The 22265-nt window shown below is 42.4% G+C and overlaps 1 protein-coding gene across 2 annotated transcripts in view; it reads right to left on the bottom strand.

The window, feature by feature from the left end:
• tprg1 (tumor protein p63 regulated 1) overlaps positions 1 to 22265 on the bottom strand; it is a 42343-nt gene that overhangs the window by 6599 nt on the left and 13479 nt on the right. For both annotated transcript variants that reach the window (XM_034235720.1, XM_034235721.1), the window contains one exon: positions 7399 to 7575. In XM_034235720.1, the coding sequence (XP_034091611.1) occupies positions 7399 to 7575 (177 nt within the window). The remainder of the gene's footprint in view (positions 1 to 7398; positions 7576 to 22265) is intronic.

The raw sequence follows: 22265 nt of genomic DNA, 5'->3' as shown, positions 1-22265 counted from the left end.
CTCGACTACTGTAATGGTGTCTTCACAGGTCTCACTAAAAAATCTATTAGAAAGCTGCAGCTGATTCAGAACGCTGCTGCTCGAGTCCTCACTAACACTAAGAAAGTGGATCACATCACTCCTGTTCTGAAGTCTTTACACTGGCTTCCTGTGTGTCAAAGAATATATTTCAAAATACTGCTGCTGGTTTATAAAGCACTGAATGGTTTAGGCCCAAAATACATTTCTGACCTACTGCTAAATTATGAACCATCCAGATCTCTCAGGTCTTCAGGGACGGGTCAGCTTTCTGTCCCCAGAGTCAGAACTAAACATGGTAAAGCAGCGTTCAGTTATTATGCTCCAAATATCTGGAACAAACTCCCAGAAACCTGCAGGTCCGCTGAAACTCTGACTATTTTTAAATCCAGGCTGAAGACTTTTCTTTTTGTCGCTGCTTTTAATTTAACTATTCATATCTTAGACTGTAACCTTTATCTATGTATTTTTTCTTTTAATGTTTATTTTATTAGCTTTTCTTTTTAATGACTTATTTTAAATGCCATTTTCTTAATGTCTTTCATTTTTTGTAAAGCACTTTGAATTGCCTTGTGTTGAAAAGTGCTATATAAATAAACTTGCCTTGCCTTCAATTCTGAGAAACAACTTGTTTTCTCTGAAATGTGGAGCGCCAAAGAGACTACACTACCCACAATACCCAGCTATTGTTGTGACGACGCCTGTCCGCTTTGACAAACCTCGTGATAAGTCATCAAGCTCTGTGATTGGATGAAACATAAATTCATACAAAAAAAGTGACGTAGATTTTACTCTCATCTATTATTCAAAACCATTCTATTTATTCTAACGTAAATTACATGCCAGTGTTTTATCTTTTTATTACTTATATTTTTATATTTGATTTGCTATGAGTTATATCTGAAGCAAATTATGTTTCTGAAGATGTGTAGTCAATTCCACCCTTCAATGTAACATAAATGTGAACTCTCATTACAGGAACAATACCGGAAACAGACGTAGGAAAGATCCTCAGCTCGCTGATTGGATGTTTTAGCCGCAATGCACGTTTTTAAAGATATTACTGATTTTCTTTGAATATAAGAATGTAAATACTGAGTTGAGAGAATAGTCAGGGGATTTGGGTGATGGGAGACACATCTATGGAATCAAAATTTCAATAGCTTACCTTTAAATGACGGATATACCTTTCTGTCTGTGATGTTTAACAAATCAGATATTAATGTGTAGAAGTAAAGCATGAGAAATAGTATAGCAATGTCCTGTAAAATTATGTAAAAACATGAATAAAACTAAATATCTTCAGATGTTAGACATACATAAGTGTCCTACACTAATAATACAAAGTTATTATTAGTATGCTGTGTGTACCTTGTGTGCACCGCCTAGTGGTTAAAGCACGTTATTGAATTATTTTTGTTGAATAATGTTATTTGATGAAAAAAATATTAAGAGTACATAGTACAATGATAATTTACCTTGGTGCTTTGTACCAGTTTCAGGAGAAGTCTCCTATATCCCCTGACTGGATATGGACATTATTTTAGTTTAGTGGCTCTACTGATTGTGCCTTTGTGATCCACTGGATCCATCAGAATAGGGACATATAGATACATTTAATAATTGCCTGACATCCACACCGACCTCAATGTCATACTGAAAAGCAAATCCAGTCATATTTATAACTGGCCCTCATATTCATGTAGCAAATATACAAGTAGAGCTAAACCATCACGTCCACTCACTGCACTGCACAACATAAAAATAATCAGCCACTATTTTGAAAATCTATGAATTAATAATCATCGGAGATAAGGAACTGGCACAGGGGTCTAACTCCACAGCGCCAGATTATTTCTGTATTATTACATGTGATCATCAACACCAACAGACACTTACTCAAATCACATCACTTAAGGACATTTACCAGAAGTCCTAAAGCTCACACAAATTGGCAACTTAATACAATTGCCTTGTATGACAAATGTTCAAAATGACACACTATCGTTGAAGACCGTTAATAGGGTTTTAAAACTATTATGTTTTTAAACAAAGTAAACATACTTTATAATAAAGGGACATTGTGCTGATTTTACAGATAAAGTTCAGTTTACTTTATCAAGAAGTACTATACTCAGCTTTTCTAAAAATATGTGTGATGTCTCTGAAAGATATTATTGAGTTGCATTATGGGATATTTAGGATCTAAAGTTTGTCCAAACCATATATAAGAAGAGTATGGGGTGTGTCTCCTTCAGCAGATTACTGAGCAGGGGTTGAGATGTGACACGCTGTGTAACCCCGTAAAGTGAATCTCACAGTAAGACAAACTTCTCTAAGAAACCTTTGCAACTATTTAATGAATGTGAATACCCAGCAGAGCTGCCATCCCACTGACCTGGGAGCTCACCCAAATACTGGAGAACCGCCTACTTCCATTTACGCAACATTGCAAAAATCAGGCATATCTTGCCTCAAAACGATGCAGAGAAACTAGTCCATGCATTTGTTACTTCAAGGCTGGATTATTGTAACTCTTTATTATCAGGGTGTACCAAGAAGTCAGTTAAGTCGCTTCAGCTGATTCAAAATGCTGCAGCTCGTGTACTAACTAGGGTTGCCAGAAACTGACCATGATCAAAATCGATTATTCGGCAGCCCTGGCGAATAATAATCGATTAATCGACAATGTATTTATTGCAATGCTGCCATTATTAAATACAGGCTACAGCTTGTATTAATAATAGCAGCATTGCAATAAATATTATTATAGCAATTTATTTATTGCAATGCTATTATTAATACAGGCTGTAGCCTGTATTATTAATAATAGCAGCATTGCAATAAATAAATTGTGCGCGCATCGCGCATCTTCAAATAAAGGCAATGGCAGGCACTTTAGACAATAACAACAAATAAACCACCATCATGTAGCCTGTATTAATAATAGCAGCATTGAAATACATTCAATAATTAGCCTATTGCTCCACGAGGAGGAACTCTTTTTACCTGCCGCTTTGTTCATCTTTAGTCGCACGTGTGAGGGAGGGTGGGGGTGGGGGCGGTGTGTAGCGTGCTGCAGCAGCAGTCTGCTCTGCACGCAGGCTTCCTCCAAGTTTACAGTAAAACAAACTGGTGGTGTGACCAATGGCCATTTACAATTGTTAATACTATTACTATTATTAGCATTAGTCTATATTTTGGTTGAAACTAAGCCAGAAAAAAAAACAAAAAACATAAATAATAAAAAAAAAAAATATAAATAAAATCGATTTTTAAAAATAATATTCGATTATGGAGACTGTAACGATTAATCGAATAATCGAATAATCGCTGGCATCCCTAGTACTAACTAGAGTTAGGAAAAGGGACCACATTACTCCAGTTCTGGCTGCCTTACACTGGCTCCCAATAGAACACAGGATATAATTTAAAATGCTTCTTCTCGCCTATAAAGCCCTTATTGGGCAGGCGCCATCTTACCTTAAAGAACTCTACTGTCCTATTAGGGCATTGCGTTCCAAGAATGCAGGGTTGTTGGTTGTTCCTAGAGTCTCTAAAAGTACAATGGGAGCCAGAGCCTTTTCTTATCAAGCTCCACATTTGTGGAATCAGCTTCCAGTTTGTGTTCGGGCGGCAGACACCCTATCCGTTTTTAAGAGTGCGCTTAAGACCTTCCTTTTTGATAAAGCTTATAGTTAGGGCTGATTAGATTCAGCCCCTAGTTTTGCTGATATAGGCTTAGTTTGTTGGGGGACACTTTACTTCTTCCTTCTGTCTGTCTGTACCCGTGTACTCTCATGTTCCGATTAACCCAGCTTCCCCACATTTCTTTTTGGTGTCTATCTACGCCGGGATCCTGAGTTGTGGCTGATCCTGTTGCTGCGGTCCTTGATCATGAGTCCTGGATGGATATCCTCGTGGATTCATCTTCTTATTATAGACACATGCATTTCCAAACATTTGGAATACCTATGTTGTAAATGTATTATCTTTTCAATTTACACACAGTATCTATTGCACATCTGTCCGTCCTGGGAGAGGGATCCCTCCTCTGTTGCTCTCCCCGAGGTTTCTCCCATTTTCCCCTTTAAACTTTGGGTTTTCTCCGGAAGTTTTTCCTTGTACGATGTGAGGGTCTAAGGACAGAGGGTGTCGTATTGTCATACTGATATTCTGTACAAACTGTGAAGCCCACTGAGACAAATGTAACATTTGTGATATTGGGCTATATAAATAAACATTGATTGACATAGATTGATTGGACTCTATGGGTACTACCTTATCATGCAAGCATTCACCTACTGAGATTTCTATAGACGTAGCCGGCCCCGGGTGGGCCTACCTGAATGCGCGCGCATTTCACCTCCGTATAAAAGGAGGCCTCGCTTCCTGACCGCCATCCCTTTCTCTTTAGCGAGCGGAAGTGACACTTAGCTGTAAGACGTATGAGAGAAAGTAAAGAAGTTATTGAAAGAATGGAACCACTCCTGGAGCACCGAACCTGCCCATCGTGCCCTGGCCTGATTGCGGGGGCTGACCCGCACCGCCAGTGCTTCCAGTGCCTGGGGCCGAACCATGCCGAGCAGGGCCTGGGCCAGACACCGGCCTGCATTGTCTGTCGCTCGATTCCACAGCTAGACTGCCGGCATCGTGTCGAGCACTTCCGGAGGAAGCTCGGCCCGCAGGTACAGGTGGAGGATCCGGACCTCGAGGTGGTAAACATGGACGATCTGGACGACGTGCCGTTTGAGTTCACCCTCCCGAGGGACAGGGTGGTCGACTTCGCGGAGGGGGAGGATGACGAGGATGCCTCGTTATCCGACACCTTCTGTTCCGGTGGCCAGGAGGGCCCAGCACTCAGGTCTGCGCGGCTGGACTTCTTCCTTACAGGGCTGGAGGGCTCACCTCACCTGCCTGGGGGCAGGAGGGGGAGAGCCCTCCACACTATAGTCTGTACACACTCTGCACGGGGTCAGTGTCTGAGTGTGGGGGACATGGGGGCACTTGCGCTCTCCCCGTGCTCCTTAGAGACTCGGGAGAGGTGGTGCATAGTGAACCCATACATGGCTGCGGACTTTCTCTGTCTGCCTATAAGTGGACGGGGGGAGCCCTCAGCACTGTTTTCGAGCACACTTTTCGCGATGTAAGCGCGTCAAGGTGTGCTCTTTCAGCCGCAGCCCGGACTTCTCCACGGTTACAACCGAGGGAGAGGTGAGTGAGGCGCAGCGGCTGCTAAAGCCAGTCAGGGACAGTGAGGTGGAACGGTGTGCTGGACGACAGTGCGTGTATACATCGGGGCTCCGCCCACTGTACCCATAGAGTCCAGTAGAGGGCGGAGCCTGTGAGAGATATAACGGGGGGTTATATAACAAGGTTACCCTTGTTATATAAGCACAGACGGAGCCCTCTACTCAGGGGCACTGTCTGTCCTATACCGCTCGCTGAAGAGAGGTGTAGGATGGCGGTCAGGAGGCGAGGCCTCCTTTTATATGGAGGTGAGATGCGCGCGCATTCAGGTAGGCCCGCCCCGGGGCCAGCTACGTCTATAGAGATCTCAGTAGGTGAATGCTTGCATGATAAGGTAGTACCCATAGTCCAGTAGAGGGCTCCGCCTGTGCTTATATAACAAGGGTTACAATACATAAACCCCCGTATCATCACACAGGCCATAAGACTGTTAAACAGCATCCATAACATTCATCCGGCTGCTACTTACAAATTATTTATCTAGTATATCATATTCCAATCACTTGTATATAGACTCTTATTGCACTATTTCACAATTTTGACATTTATTTTTTCTGTGACCTAAAATGTTCATCGTCATAACTACACTGTAGCTACACTGTAGCACAGGGGCCCCGCCGCCCCTGTGTACGCATGATCAATAAAAGCCTTGAACCTTGAAGACACAGCTCCAGAGGGGGCAGCAGGTGGACACAACCAGACAATCAGACAGGAGGGAAACTAAAGACAGGAAGTAAAACTAGACAAGACAGGAAGTAACAGACATAACATTTGGGGTGAACACTTTTCAAAATAAGACAGATCATGACAGGACAAAATAAAACAGGGAAAATTAATACGGATCACAACAAGGCGAAACAGAAAGCAGCAGGTGGAAAGAATCCAACAATCACAAAGGCGGGAAAACACAAAGACAGGAAGTGAAAAAGAACGATTTTCTAAATAAAACAGGAAACCTTGACAGATTATGACAGATAGCAGCTGAATAAAGTTCACATTCTGACTTCTCCTACTTTTCTCTCACACTGCCTTTTTGAAGTGATATGCACTGTTACAGCGGCGAGGGGGATGCGTTATATAACCATGAACTCTCCTGCATATCACTTTCTGTACAAAATTAGACAGAATGACCGAGACGCACAAAAGGAGACACTTCCTGAGGGAGAGACAGAGAGGAGGAGGAGATGAAGACAGGGAGAGGAAATGTTTGACTCTTTCTCATTTGAATCCGTCTCTTCACTGTTGGGACTCCCGGGTGGCTTTCACAAGCGTTTTATGTATAATTCAGCGTAATGTGCAGAGATAAAGCCTCCAATAAAGGCCGAGCTCTCTAAGCTCTTCACAGCGCATTACGTTTTATTCATCAAATTAGTTTTAGTTGGTTTGGTATCCCTTGAGCCGTCTTTAAAAGGTTTGGATGAAAGGACTACATTCATTTTGCCACTAATCAGTTAAGCGACAGCTCCAAGTGACAGCTATGCACTACTTACCCCCAAAATACGTGTTCCGCTGCCGTGCCTTTTTCAGGCTGTTCCATGTATCCCCAGTTAACTCCCCCCCCCAGCGCCGCATGTGTCCCTGCACAGCGCTGCCCTCAGCATCGTGTCACTGTTAGCCCTGACAACACCAATCACTGTCAATACTGTGAAGTAAACCATGCATACTTTATGCATCATTTTAACCAAGTCATTAAAAAGACTGCATGTTACAGTCCTCATTACACATTTACCTCTTCCAAAAACCCTGCGTATGCGTTGATACCTTTCTTTAGAATAGTTATGAAGCAATAACATACTAACAGGCGATTAAACAGCTTTTGTGTTAGAGCTGAATGGGATTTTTAAAAGGGATTTCTCCTTTTATGAAGCAAATGTGGGCACAGCGCAGAAAATTGGGATAACATTTGTAATTATGAGAGATTTTTCTAATAAAACTTAACAGTTCCATGAAAATAACTTGCCAGCAGTTACTCAAAATCAGACGGGACACCAGAGATCTAAAGGTTTCACTAGAACACAATATCAATGTCAATGAACATGTCTCTAAGTGTTTAAGTGTTTCCTGGTAAACACCACACATTACAGGACAATACTAACCTGTGAGGGTAAAGCTAATGGGGGGGGGACTTACTGCAGCAGGGAGTGCTTTGGGAAGCTGAATTTGCCGCAGGAGATGCGGTCCACAAAGTTGAGCGCGATCCTCTGGATTTGCTCACAGTTGAACATGACAAAGTCGTACTTGAAGACAAGGAGAGAGTTGTCTGTGATGAGGACAAGACGCTCTTTTTCATTGTTCCAGTGATCCACCCTGAAACACCAAAAGAGACAGAGTTTGTTAGATCTAGGGGGGGAAATCATGTAATCATATATTGTAATGTTAATCCAAACATGTTATTTGGCTCTCACATTTCTTAAGCATGCTTTACGTGTAGAGGTTTTAACACTGTTTATTGTTTAACCCTCTGAGACCCTTTAAACTGTTGTCACTCTGAAACGGTTTGAGACAGGCAGGTAGTTCCTCTTAAACTACAGAGCCATAAATGAACACACATTCTTGTAAAATATGAGTATACTCTCTTTCTAAAGCTATCCATATGCATATTGATACATTTTCATCCAACATCGTTGTTGTTGATGTTCTCAATCAAACATTTCTGTTGGCTGTTAATATACACAGCTGACAACAACAGAGAGGAAACGGGCGAGAATGAAAGACGTGAAAGCTGAGGCTTTGGACATTACTTTCCAAGGCGGAGAGACAGTGATGGGATGGGCTTATATCACCTATTTATATATACTAGGCTTGTTTGAGACAAGCGAGACTTGCGCAGTTGCGATCAACGTCTTGCTAGTGCGTTGCATGATGGTTAGTCATTTACTTACCGTTTTCATACTTTATAGATCTTAGCATATTCATACACACTGTTCATACTGCTCACAGGCTGCTGTGTATATCTAGTGTATTCATACCCCTCACTGTTTATTCATCATTCAATTCATTCTATATTTTATTCTGTCTATTGTGTACATTACTTTTCACTTTACTGCTTGTTGCACCTGGCTAGAAGCTAAACTGCATTTCGTTGTCTCAGTACCTGTAATATGTGCAATAACAATAAAGTTGATATACTTTATTCATCCCCGTGGGGAAATTGTTTCTCTGCATTTGACCCATCCTAGTGTTAGGAGCAGTGTGCTGCCATTTTGAACGGCGCCCGGGGAGCAGTGTAGGGAACGGTGCCTTGCTCAGGGACACCTCGGTAACACTTGGTCTTGCTGGGACTTGAACTGGTGTCTTTCCAGTTGCCAAGCCAAGTCGCTATCGACTTCGCCACTACCGCCCCAAATTTAATCTAATCTTGAGCAGGAACAAATGTATTTACTTAGTACATATCTGACAATAACGATTAAACACATTTGTGCATTCTTTATAAATGCAAACCGAGTCAAGCCGACTCCGGAGATGGCGGTATGCACCTTAAAGTTGTTTGCAATCCGCCAAAAAACCGAGAGAAGAAGAAGAAGAAGACGAAGCCGACTCCGAGCTGTCCGACTTCAGGCGAGCTTTTTGAGACCTCCCCCGGCTGCGATTGGCTATTCTCGTCTACTTTCGAGGCGAGCCGCAACGCGTCTCAAACAAGCCTAATGTATTGAGGGAGCTATACACTACCTCAAGAGTAGTTTGATTTTACTGCAAGAAATCAGAATTGTATAAAAGTGAAAATGTCTTGATGTGGATCTCAGAGGGTTAATTGAGGACATTTATTTACTAGAAGGATGTGAGTGGAGCTGAGGATGGCTCAACAAAACAAAAGGAATAGGAAATGCTGACCTATTGACCTCAGATTATACATGTGACTCGTTGTGTCTTCTAGTGTGGTGCTAGCATTCTGCAGGAGGTGATTTGATGTTAAAGCAAAAAAAACATGTTTAACAAGCAGCACTACGCTGTGCACAGTACACATATCTAGGGTCAGTCTGTGGGTGATCTGAAGAGCTGCTGGCAATTGGCTTGACACAACAACACAATGGGCTGTGCCGGGCTGAGCTCACTGGCTCTTCTGAAGATTCATATTAAGCATACAATATTTTCCTAGGCCAATACCTTTGTCCCAGTTTATCACCTTGTACTCCCCACGCTGAGCACAGGCCTGTGACTTTAGGCTGCTGCGCTCTCTCTGAGACAGCAGCTTTGTCACCTTGTTATTCCTAGTTAAGGGTCGAGCCCAAGTTGACACAAGATAGTTTGCTGTCTAGGGACATCGGTTAGTCGATTTTATCTGGTGCTGTCTCCCCTTTGGCATATATTCTTAGCTAGGGACAGAATGTGATTTCTCTCTCAGAGCTAAGTACATGGGACTGAGGGACATACAGTTGCAAGAAAAAGTATGTGAACCCTTTGAAATTACCTGGATTTCTGCATAAGTTGGTCATAAAATGTGTTCTGATCTTCATCTAATACACAACAATAGACAAACACAGTCTGCTTAAACTAATACCACACAAACAATTATATGTTGTCATGTTTTTATTGAACACACCATGTAAACATTCACAGTGCAGGGTGGAAAAAGTATGTGAACCCCTAGGCTAAAGACTTCTTCAAGAGCTAATTGGAGTCAGGAGTCAGCCAACCTGGAGTCCAATCAATGAGACGAGATTGGAGGTGTTGGTTAAAGCTGCCCTGCCCTATACAAAATACACACCAGTTTTGAATTTGCTATTCTTAAGAAGCATTGCCAGATGTGAACCATGCCTCGCACAAAAGAGCTCTCAGAAGACCTACCATTAAGAATTGTTGACTTGCATAAAGCTGGAAAGGGATACAAAAGTATCTCTGAAAGCCTTGATGTTCATCAGTCCACGGTAAGACAAGTTGTCTATAAATGGAGAAAGTTCAGCACTGTTGCTACTCTCCCTAGGAGTGGCCGTCCTGTAAAGATGACTGCAAGAGCACAGCGCAGAATGCTCAATGAGGTGAAGAAGAATCCTAGAGTGTCAGCTAGAGACTTAAAGAAATCTCTGGCACATGCTAACATCTCTGTTGACGAATCTACGATACGTAAAACACTGAACAAGAATGGAGTTCATGGGAGGACACCACGGAGGAAGCCACTGCTGTCCAGAAAAAACATTGCTGCACGTTTGAAGTTTGCAAAAGAGCACCTGGATGTTCCACAGCACTACTGGCAAAATATTCTGTGGACAGATGAAACCAAAGTTGAGTTGTTTGGAAGGAACACACAACGCTATGTGTGGAGAATCCAAAGGGTTCACATACTTTTTCTTGCAACTGTATCTTCAGAATTGAGGCAGGAGCTGTGTCACCTCACGGCTGCAGCAAATGTCTTTGTCAATTCTCCGGCCGTAACTGTCAATAAATTATTCAGTGTCTGCCATCAAGTTCCAGTTATTCTGTGTCTCATTGTGTTTCAAGTCCGTGCTCCAGAAGTTTCCATTACAGTGTAAATATGAAATAACTGTCAGCAAGAAAGTGATTTATCGTTTTCCCTGATTATTCCGTCCAATGACCTAGACCAGTGTTTCTCAAACTTTTTCATACCAAGGACCACTTAACCAATAAAAAAAGATTTGCGGACCACCTAACTCCCCAAATATCCAAAAACAATAGGCCTGCTTACCACTCCAACAGTATAACAAAGTACAGCCTAATAATAACTACAGCTGAACTTCTCTATATCGCCTCGTTCACACATTAAATCAACAATACAACTACAGATTATATAAGCATTTAGTTCAAATGCGATTTGAAATGCTCACAGGTTTTACACCTCATATGAAATGTAAACAACATTTATTACGGAGTTTATGTCCAAGCCAACAGACTCACAGATCGTTGGCTACAGAGAGAAATGCAAAATGCATGTAGTACGACACAAACCTCCACTGTGGATTTTCAAAACTAAATACAGTAAAACTATGGTCGCAGGCCCAAGTTTAACTCTCTGAGGTCTAAGCCCTTTTTTCACATGTCGGGACGTTGTGAATCGCGCTGAGCTCCGTGGAGGTGTGGTTTCCTTGTTTAGCGATACACAGCGAAACTCATCCTGAGCACACACAAACTCACAGCCGAAGTAAAAACAATAAGTGTGGCTTGATATTGAGTAAGAAAAAGGTTGATAAACGCTGTGAGAATGGGTCTGCAGAGAGAATTTCGCCGCGATCCCAACTGTCTGTTATCAGCCTGCACAGGGAGGAGAAATCAGAAGAGCTGCCTGCACTGAGTGTGTGTGTGAGGAAGTCTGTGGATTGTTCAATTTGGACCAATCAGCGGGAGCTTAATGTAACGGCTCCGCGGATGAAACGTAACGGCTCCACGGATTGGTCCATTTGGTTCTGGGTACCGCATGACATTAAGCCGTACCCGGAAGAAACATTGGACAATGACGTGTCAGTGACGAATCTTCAACGAGGCGTTTTGTGGAGGTATTTTCTGTGTTACCCCTAGATTCCACCGGGTCCGCCTGCGTCGCGTTACGGCCGCGGCGTTCGCAAAGATCGCGGCCACTCTAGTCAATGGGTGCTATTCCACCACACGCGGCGCGTTACGGCTCGGGGCAACTCTAAAATTAGGATGAATCCTATTTTTGATGCGACGCAGCCGTAAGGTAATGTCGGGCAGGCAGGAAGTGGAACGTTCAGAGCATATATAGCATATATATACACACACACAAACAAATTTTGCAGGCCCTATCCCTCCGTAGTCTTTCAAGTAGGAGCAGAAATGCCAGCGTTCTCCTCCGGTTTACAGGCACTGTGTAAATTATATATATAAAATAATTATGATGATGACTACATTTTTTTACCACTAAAATACAGCAACACATCTTTGATTCATGTCGTTTATAACTGGAAAATTATTATTATTATTAACTTTGTCTGCCCAAATCAACAAAAACTGCGAGCCGGCAGGCAAGACGCTCCGCTGCTGAAATGCGCCCGGTGGTTTATGACGCTAGAGGAAGTGGGACCAAAACCGCGGCGCTGCCGTACCGCGGCGCAGACGGACCCGGTGGAAACTAGGGGTTAGAGTTTTACTCGCTACAGGGTGTACTTTGAGGGTTTTTGACTCTGCAGACCGTTTACATGCATAAAAACCTTCATAACACACAAGGGGACGGGTAATAACTGGAAAAGCATGACCTGGGCCCTTTAAAACATGAACCTTGGTGACCATTGGGCTGGCCTGCATGGTCTGCCTACACAACAAAAATAAAAAAACGTTTTTGCAGCCCCAACAACAGCTTCTGATCATCAACAGACTTCATGTAATGCTTCATTGGATGCATACATTAGATAATAATCTCTATCTCACTCCTAAAACATCAAAATCTACTTTCAGCATGGAGACATGTTCATAAAAGACATCCATTGTTTATTTTATACGCTTCTTGAAATCTAAAAAAAACCACATCGTTTTTCTAGAACAGATTACAAATCGCCTGAGAATGGTACAAACAAGTGGCAACATGTGTGACGAAGGTTTTGCGCAGGGCTATATCATGCAATCAAAACTTAAGCTCGCTCCATTGCGGAGATATTCCTGAGAGAGTGCGGAAAACTTTAATGAATTCATTAATTTCAAATGTGAAATGTTATCAATATACTCACGGACCATTAGGGGGCGCTCACGGACCAGCAGTGGTCCGCGGACCACACTTTGAGAAGCACTGATCTAGACCAGGGTTATTCAATTAGTTTGGAATGTGGGCCGGTTGATGAAAATGATCCAAAACAAGGGGCCGGGAAAAAGATGGCTTGAAATATGAGCAATCATATTAAGAGCTTCAGATACAGTAAATACTACAACAGCATAGTGGAGTGCATATATTAGGCGCTTTCACACCGGGGTACTTTCCCCCGTACTTCTCCCGTTTAGTTCAGATAGTTCCTGGGATTTTGCGTTCACACCAAAAAGAGAACTTAGTTCATGAGAACATTTACCCCTTTTTTTAGTGCCTGCTAGAGAGGTGGCACTTTCCTGGGGAGAAAAAGGTTCCAATTTCTGATTGGCTGGGCGAATTGCAAACCACGCCCCGTAAAACTCTGAAATGTTTGTGAAGCCGCCATTATATTTCCTCGCAATATTAGCCCACTGCACCAACGGAGAGAGTAGTTTGTTGTGAAAGCAGTTATGTCAACACTCCTCCGAGCGGTGGAGTGATGAGGAGGTGTCGGCGCTTCTGGCGATTTAGTCTGAGGACGCGACCCAGCGGCTTCTACTGAAGGCAGTTCCCAACTCCAAAATGTTCGAGCGTTGTTCGGGAAAGTTACATGACCTGGGAATCTTCCACAACGCAAACGCATGCCGGGTCAAAATAAAGAAACTACAAAAAAGGACTACAAAAAAATAAAAGACCACAATAACAAGAGCGGTAACGACTGGAAGACCAGCAAATGGTACGAGCACTTGGATGCTCTGCTCGGCCACAGACCTTCATTTTCCGGCACAGCATCAACCATTGATTCGGGCATGCTGGTGTGGGAGGCCGCTGAACGGCGGATTCAGTGGCCTGTGAACAGTTCAACGACGAAGACGAAGGTCAAATAAACTACATGCACTGGGGTTTTAAACTGCACTATACTGATCTCAGATGTACTTTTATTTGCTCAGTAGATCGAGCTAGCCATGCTAGGCTGAACTGGCTAACACTGTTAGCAGGCCAGCCCTGAGCTGGCTAATAACATCTAGCTAGCTAGCTAGCTATTCTCGGCCGCTATGAAAACGTTTTGACTTTGACTCATGGCACTAATCGTGTGTTTCAGGTGAGGCGGGACAACTCTCTGGATAAGAAACGAGTGAGCTTTCCCCTCCAGATCGCAACAGCAGCCCTTGCTCGTCTCCCTTTCCACCAAACAAACGCACACACACTAACTTGGTCTTGAGAGAACGTTACGCATCGAATAGCACAATCACGTTTATTTCCTTCTTGGTACAATTATTAAACACTGTGAAAACGTGTTCGCCTAGGCCGGCGTTTACACTTTTAGCGCCCTTTTTACTCTCTCACAAACATTGTAAACATCCGGGCTAGAGGTCACATGACTTCCGGTAAGAAAACTTGTAATTTTTTAACAATGTTCAAGCATACACATTCAAAAATACAAAACAATAAATAAGGGCACTTTGAGTGCGACAGGCGACACACACACACACACACACACACACACACACACACACACACACACACACACACACACACACACACACACACACACACACACACACACACACACACACACACACACACACACACAGTGTATATATATATTTTTTATGCTATTTGATCCGATATTATCTTCTACTATACACCTGAATTTTGTTGTACACTGTCTCTGCCTGCACCCTGTCCAATGTTGTCTCCGTTGACAACCTACTAGTAAACACATTTCTAGTATGTTGTAAAACTATATGGCGATTAAACAGATATTGTATCTTGCTTATTTTTCCTCTTAGGAAAGTGGGCACGGGATGAGAACTTCCTTGACACCGTTGCGGCGATGGAGGACCGGCGTGCCATGGTGAGCAGGCGATGCACGAGGATCAGATGGTGCTTTTACATAAGGCCCAGGAAACGGAGGACAAGGTGCTCATGATGATGGAGCACCGGGATGAAGTGTTGACGCGGCAGATGGAGCACCGGGATGAAGTGTTGACGCGGCCGATGGAGCACCGGGATGAAGTGTTGACGCGGCAGATGGAGCACCGGGATGAAGTGTTGGAGCGGCAGATGGAGCGCCAGGATGAAGTGTTGGTGCAGCAGATGGAGCAACAAAACACTTTTCAGAATGGGTTTCTGGGAGTGCTTTCCGAGCAAGTGAAAGCCAACAGGCCTTCCTCCCTGTAGTATATTGCCACTGTTTTTAATACTGACACTTAACTTTGCACTAAGGTGTGTCTGCTGCTGAGCCTATCCCTACACCTGGGACAGTTTATTTTGTACTGTTATTATATTGTTTTGATACTACTGACCCTTTATTTTATATTTAAAACTTTAACTTCTATTATATTTACAATGCCTACGACACACCTGGGACAGCGTGATGCCGTTATTGTTATATCTTGACTGTGCAATAAAAGAGAACCTACATGGCGAGTGCCAGCCTTTGCGGTTGAAATACTCATTGTGGTATTCCTCTGGTCTCAGAATGGGGATGTGTGATCCATCTACAGCACCTACACCCATCTGCGCTAAAAAAATAACGCCATCTCCTCTAACTTCTCAGAGTTTGGCCATGGCATAAACTCAGGAAGGAGTAGGCTCACAACAGGAGTGGAGTGCACCAACTGGGCGTAAGCTGGGCGTAACTCTACGTCCGACGTAGAACCGAAGGTTAAGACCAAACTAAAGTTATGACTAGTTAACCACTTAGACTTAAGCCCTGAATGCGTTGCGCCCGGGTGTAACTTTTACGCCTAGTATGGAGCAGGCGTAAATCGGAAAGAGAGACTAGTATCCATAGTAACGTAAAACAGGCAAGAAGGAAAATAACTATGGCAGTGCGTCTTGTTTACATGTTGTAACAACAAAAGGGCATTAAGAAGAGAAATAGTCGTCCGTGATCGAACAAAACCACTGGACATCTATTCAGTGAGCTGACAGAGAGGTTTCGTTTCGGCAGACAAGCCTTTTTTTGATTTAATCGAGGAGATCTCCCCTCAACAGCAGAACGGATCGGACAGAAACACTGCGCTCTCCCCAACCTTGCAGGTGCTGATTGCGCTCAGATTTTACTTTAATACTGTGGGAGACATGATTAATGTTCATCGCACAACTGCATGTCGGGCTATTAGACAAGTTTCCTTGGCTCTCTAGCACCGCCTTAGGAATTATATTCACTTACCAACACAAGAAGAAGCAGCAAAATCCTCCTGGCATCCGTGAAGATATCGGTGGACGACTTAACCGCAATCACATAATAAACAACATAGCCCTGTATATTTGTAATATGAACACTGTTTTTTTGCAATTGCATTTCAATAAGCTCCCATTGTGACCACATATTTTCATTAGGCCGTTTTATAGCCTATTTTATTCAAAAAACACACACAAGAACATTAGATAACAACATTTGGAGAACTATTAACATGAAATTGAGAAAAAAACAAGTACAACAAATATGATTAGAGAATGGTGAATGACAAATTGTCTTCTTCAGTGATTCTTTGCTGATTCTTAAGAATTATAATTTTGAGTCTTAATTTCTCCTTCTCCCACTCAATTTTGTCATGTTCCGCTCTCAGTTTTGCGGTCTCCACCTCCACATGAACAATCTCTTTCTCCACCAGTTCATGCTGTAACTCTGTAAAATCCCACTTTCTTTTTCAGGGTGTGGGCGTCATTTTTCTCTTCTTTTGGTTTCCGTTATCCATGACTTTGTTATCCAAGTCTTAGCTTGCTCTGAATGGAGGAGTTTGAGTGTTAAATTATGTAGAAGTGTGTTGCTTGGCAACAATTACTGTTTTGCGTGTATTCACGTGGACGCGCATCTTAAGACCAGGCGCAGCTACGACCAAGACTAGTCAGTCTTGGTGCACTCGGTGTAAATTCAAATCACTAAATCGGACGTAGCTAAGCCGGACGTTAGACTTAAGACCTACTTTATTACGCCCAGCTGGTGCACTCCACTCCAGAGGAGCAGAATTCGTGCACACAGCAACACACCGTAGCGATGCCGACACCAAACAAATGAGAGATGGTCCTGTACTCAGAGTTGGTCGCAAGTTTCCAAAGTGCTATGGCGATTTTTTTTACGCTCAGGTACACACTCCCGGTAGTTTGTGTCGCGTCTCCCCAACGTTGCTTCCAGGCGACAACAGAGGTATTGAAAAGCTTGGACATTCGGAAATCTTTAATCCACTGCAAATCGGTGTACTTTGGCACCACCGTCTCCCACGAGGCCGATGTTCTATTGTTCACCCAGAGAGAGCGCGGGATAGGACACGTTCCGTAGCATTCGCATATCTGGAACACACACAAAGGCACAAATTAGCTCTACATAACTCCACAAATCCTACATTAGATAGTATTCATGTGATTTACTGAACTTACCATTGCTGTTCTTAGGGCGTGAAAACGCTCATCGTCCTCAGCCATCCTACGGCGAAACATGGCCATAGTGCGTGCTTTTCGTCGTCCAATCCTTTTCTTAAGGCTTTTTAACCGCCTTCGATTCTGAACAAGCATTGCAATTGCATTCGACGGGTGGCTCCGCATTTGTGTGAAATCCCTAGTTGGCTGTATAACATGAGCACAAAAACCATAACTTCAGTCAACTCCATCTCCATCATGTCTGAGGTCGGAGGGTAAACAGACGCCTCATGTACAGCGGGGTGGGTGGGCGTGGCAGTATACGCCGTGAAGTTCTTCTCTCGGTTTTTTGGCGGATTGCAAACAACTTTAAGGTGCATACCGCTACTGTACTCGCCGTGAAGTGGTTTGTGGCCTGCCAGTAAACCCAAAGCAGAAGAAGAAGTGACGTCAGTGGCTTCATTTGCGTAATCTTCCCTCAGGGAACTTATTCTGGTGTGGACGCGATCGGCTTTTAGTTCCAACTCAACTAAACAAGCCGGTGTCTTGTAATAAAGTAAAAAAGTATCCTTTATGATAAACACAATCACGGAAAAATATTTAAAGTGATAACCCAGCTAGAAATCTTTGATTCTAAAAACATTCTCTCAGAATGTTTTCAGCGGGAAGTTTTCTTTTGGTTCCCAGAATGTTCTTCTGAAAGATAAGGTTCTCTAAAAACATTCTTAAAATGTTTTTGATAACATCGTTAGAACATTATGCCCTACTATTCTTAAAACCTTTTCAGCGAGAAGTTTTAGTTTGGTTCACAGAATGTTCTTCTGAAAGGTAGGATAACGTTCTCTAAAAACCTTCTTAAAATGTTTTTGATAACATTGTTAGAACATTATGCCCTACTGTTCTTAAAACGTTTTCAGCTGCAAGTTAGATTTGTTGATGTTGCCAGGATAACGTGCTTTACGTTATGCAAATGTTCTGTGGTAACAATTTACAAAAATATTTTGTAATAATTAACATTATTAGAACATAAAGACATAATATTCCTGTAATTTTTCAACCCAAAATTCCTGGGTAAGTGGACTGGTCACTAGGATGATTTTGATAGTTTGATAGCAGCCAGATGAATGTATGGATGTTGTCACAGGAACATTTATAAAAAAGAATAGCCTCCTGAAAACATTTTCCGAATGTTGCTTGGAGAATGCTCTTCTTTTGTTATCATGTAACATTGAGGTAAAGTTTTATAAATAACATCTTTAACCTGTTCAAACTGTGTTTTTTGTCACGAAACTGTGTCTCAGGGCTTCTTAACATTTAAAAACCTATTAAATGTGTCATACCCACTTAACGGGAAGAAACTCAGCTAACTGACGATGCGAACCATTTTTACCGAAACAAAACACAAGTCTCACAATAAGCATCTAAATGAGCCCAGAGCGAACAAATGCTAACACACTTAGCACAGAATTCTAGGTATAAATACCCTTATTACATATCGGATCTGCACAAACAAGATATTGATTATCAAGCTGAGATTCCACAGATTCTAGGGGTATAAGTATCATCTCTGAGCGACAACACAACACGGAGCAAAAACGGGACATTGTCTTACCTATGCTGTTGTTCTGATCAAAAGTTGTGTTCAATGGCATTAAAACGATAAAAACGCTGCTGAAGGTTAATCCATACGTTAATCCAATGTGTCTGAAATGATGACTGATAATCCATCTTCATATTTATGTCAAAAACAGAGTTTTCATATATAGTTGCTATGAGAGCTACCAGAGTGTATGACAGCTTCCGGTTTTGGGCATTCTGGCTATGCATCACTCATTCACCAATGGGTAATGTTTAGATGGATTTTAGGAACTTTCCCTCGGTTCTATTGGCTCTAACGGTTAAAAAGAGATGTCAATCATCAACATCGACCGAGGCGGGCCAGAGATATGGAAAATGAAACCAAATGACCCCAGAGGTGTTTTTTTTTTGCTAAACCTCTCTAAAAAGGTTAAATGTCACTTGTTTTGCATCAATCTTGATACAGGGCAGGGGCGGACTGGCCATCTGTAGAATCTGGAGAACCACAGAACGGCCGGTCCTCAAGGGCCGTTGACGGCCGGCGCTTTCAAAACAATTGTTTAACGTCATCATTTAAGTTGCGCTGACGGCCGACAGAGGGCGACAGCAGCCGCTAATGCAGTTGTGTGGTTCTTATTTGTCAAATAATCACACACGAAGAAGAAAAAAGACCGGCCACACGAAGAGAAGGGATTAGACGCCACGGCAGACAGGGAGAATGAAAACACATGGATACAAATCAAAGAAAACGAAAAGAAAAAGGTGGGGCCGAGAAGGCAAGAGAAAAAAAGGTGAAGTCACTGGCAGGTGAAGCATATACATGTCGCAAATTGACAGACCTTTTTGGCAGCAGCGCTGCTACAAGCACTATCAGCAGCATCTTAAAACAAGTGCAAGATGATGAAGAGAATGATGAAGGCGCGAGTTCAGATATACAGCCAGCCTCCTGCGTTCATGATGAGGGACAGAGTTGAGCTGGTGGAAGAACCATCTCAACTGGCACATACAAGTGCAGGGCAAGATTAAGAGGTGGGTGAGAAGAACCACTAACTGTTATTCTACGCACGAAAAGTTTATTATTATTATTCCGCCGGTATTTTGCCGGTCTTCTCCTCCCACATTGAACATCGCAGAAACTCCGTTCAAACATCAAAACGTTCTGCTCGGTCGGGAATCGATGGATAATACTTTTCTCATTTATAATTTTCATAACTCCAGAGATACATCCCATAATACATCACATTTTTAACATTGAAGTCAATGGAGGAAATCTTCAGACTTCAACAAATCTTCATGCGACTTCAACTGCTAACTGTTCATTCATACTTTCACTCAGAAACCTCATTCCAACTTTAAAATGTTACACATCTTTCTGACATTATTTGTGTAAAACAACTATTAAATCTGATTCTTACTTTTAGAGATATTAAACATTGTTCAGACCTTGTTTTAGAGGTTTTCTTCACATTAACTAGGGTGCGTGATGTCACAGCTAGAGGGTAGAAAATCTTGAAATGTACCTTCATATATTTTTTTAAAACTGCCATAATTCCCAAACCCTACATTCCTGAGACATAATTTATCATGACAAACGTAGGAAAACATCTCGTAGCTTGAAAAATGACAAATAATTAAGCAAAAATAATTCAACAAAATGCCTCTTGAGGGCATGAAGTGACAAAAACGTTCAACATTCATCCATTAAAGCCCATTGTAATTTCAGGCTGATATTTCCTCACGGCAGCAGCCGCACGCCTTTAGTTAAACTGCCAAAAAGGCCACATTATTAACCCGAAACTACACCAAAAATTACACTTCAGATACTCAACTTCCTTGACATGCTTCACGCTTTGAAATGTCACCGATATCTGTTACGGTTCTTCCACAAAACGTTCACATGTAAGAGGTTCATCTCTCATTCAGAACAATGGAAACCTGTGATCTCTACAGAGCTCGTTAGCTCACATATAAACACCTGTGTAATGGAACACGATGATGTCATCGCTCCAACTGACATGCTCAGAGCAGCAGACTTCAGATAAAGGTTAAAGGTGGGGTAGGTAAGTTTGAGAAACCGGCTCGAGATACACTTTTTGTTATATTCCATGGAATGCTCTTAACATCCCGATAGCAATGAATATCTTAAGTGCTTTGACAAAAAATCCATAAAAAAGTGTCATTTGTGGAAGCCGTGGTACTGTAAAAAGCACGACCAATCATTTTAGCCGGCCCGGCTAAAATAACTGGATGGCCTACCTGCCTGTCAGCCTTCCATTTGTGCACAAACTTATCTCGTGCCCTCATGGGTCATGTGCGCGTTCGTGTGTGTTGGAGGAGGGGCTCTGTAAGGAAGTGGCAGATTTTTTCCAGCTGTGTATTTTCAAATTCTAGCGCACTCGAGCTGGTTTCTCCAAAATGAAACCTTTAAAATGACCTTTAATGGTCCTGCCCTCAACAGCTCTACGTCAATTATGGGGTGTCATCATCATATGCCGAAGAGAGAGAGAAGAGGGAGAGGGCGATCAAGAGAAGAGAGAGAGTAATGTAATAAAACACGGTTCTCATAACTTCAGTGAAAATACTCCAAACAGCCCAAAACTTCACAGGTTTGGTGACGATGCAGCCATCAACGCATCTAAGCGTATTATGGGGTGTCATCAAATGCCGTTGCCATGGCGACATACAACTCACCATGAAACAGGATGTCGCTGTAAGTCCAATCGACACGGTCCAATCGTCCCCCAATCTTCACTTGTATATCAGCGGTCCATGCCTCAACAGCTCTACGCCAAATCTGAGATCTCACCATATGCCGTTTCCATGGAAACGCATCCCTCGCCATAAAACATGATGTCGCTTTAACTCCTATGAAATGTTTTCAAAAGTGCTCAAACTTCACTTTTGTGCTAACAGTCCAGCCGTGAAGACATCTACGGGACAGTTTTGAGATTTATTCAAATGCTGTTGCCATGGCAACACAATGCTCGCCATGAAACACGGTTTTCTCATAACTTAAGTGAAACTGCTCCAAACGCCGCAAAACTTCCCAGGTTTGGTAACGATGCAGACATCAACGCATCTAAACGTATTATGGGGTGTCATCAAAAATGCCGTTGCCATGGCGACAGATCATTCACCATCAAGTTAGTTCAGAAGTTTGCAGTTCAAATATTCTGCTGCTTTTCCAAGCCTTTTTACTTTCTTTTCTTCTCTCATCACACATTCAAGCCCCCAGTGTTCATGTATCATTTCAATCTAAATTCTTCTTACACATTTAATTTCAATCTAAATTATTCACTTTCTTCTTACACATTTCATTTTAATCTAAATGATTCACTTTTTTCTTACACATTACATTTCAGCATAG

This window comes from Gymnodraco acuticeps, unplaced genomic scaffold (assembly GCF_902827175.1).
Source record: "Gymnodraco acuticeps unplaced genomic scaffold, fGymAcu1.1, whole genome shotgun sequence".
Lineage (NCBI taxonomy): Eukaryota > Metazoa > Chordata > Actinopteri > Perciformes > Bathydraconidae > Gymnodraco > Gymnodraco acuticeps.
The sequence above is the reverse complement of the archived record's forward strand: the minus strand, read 5'-3'. Positions and strand labels throughout refer to the sequence as shown.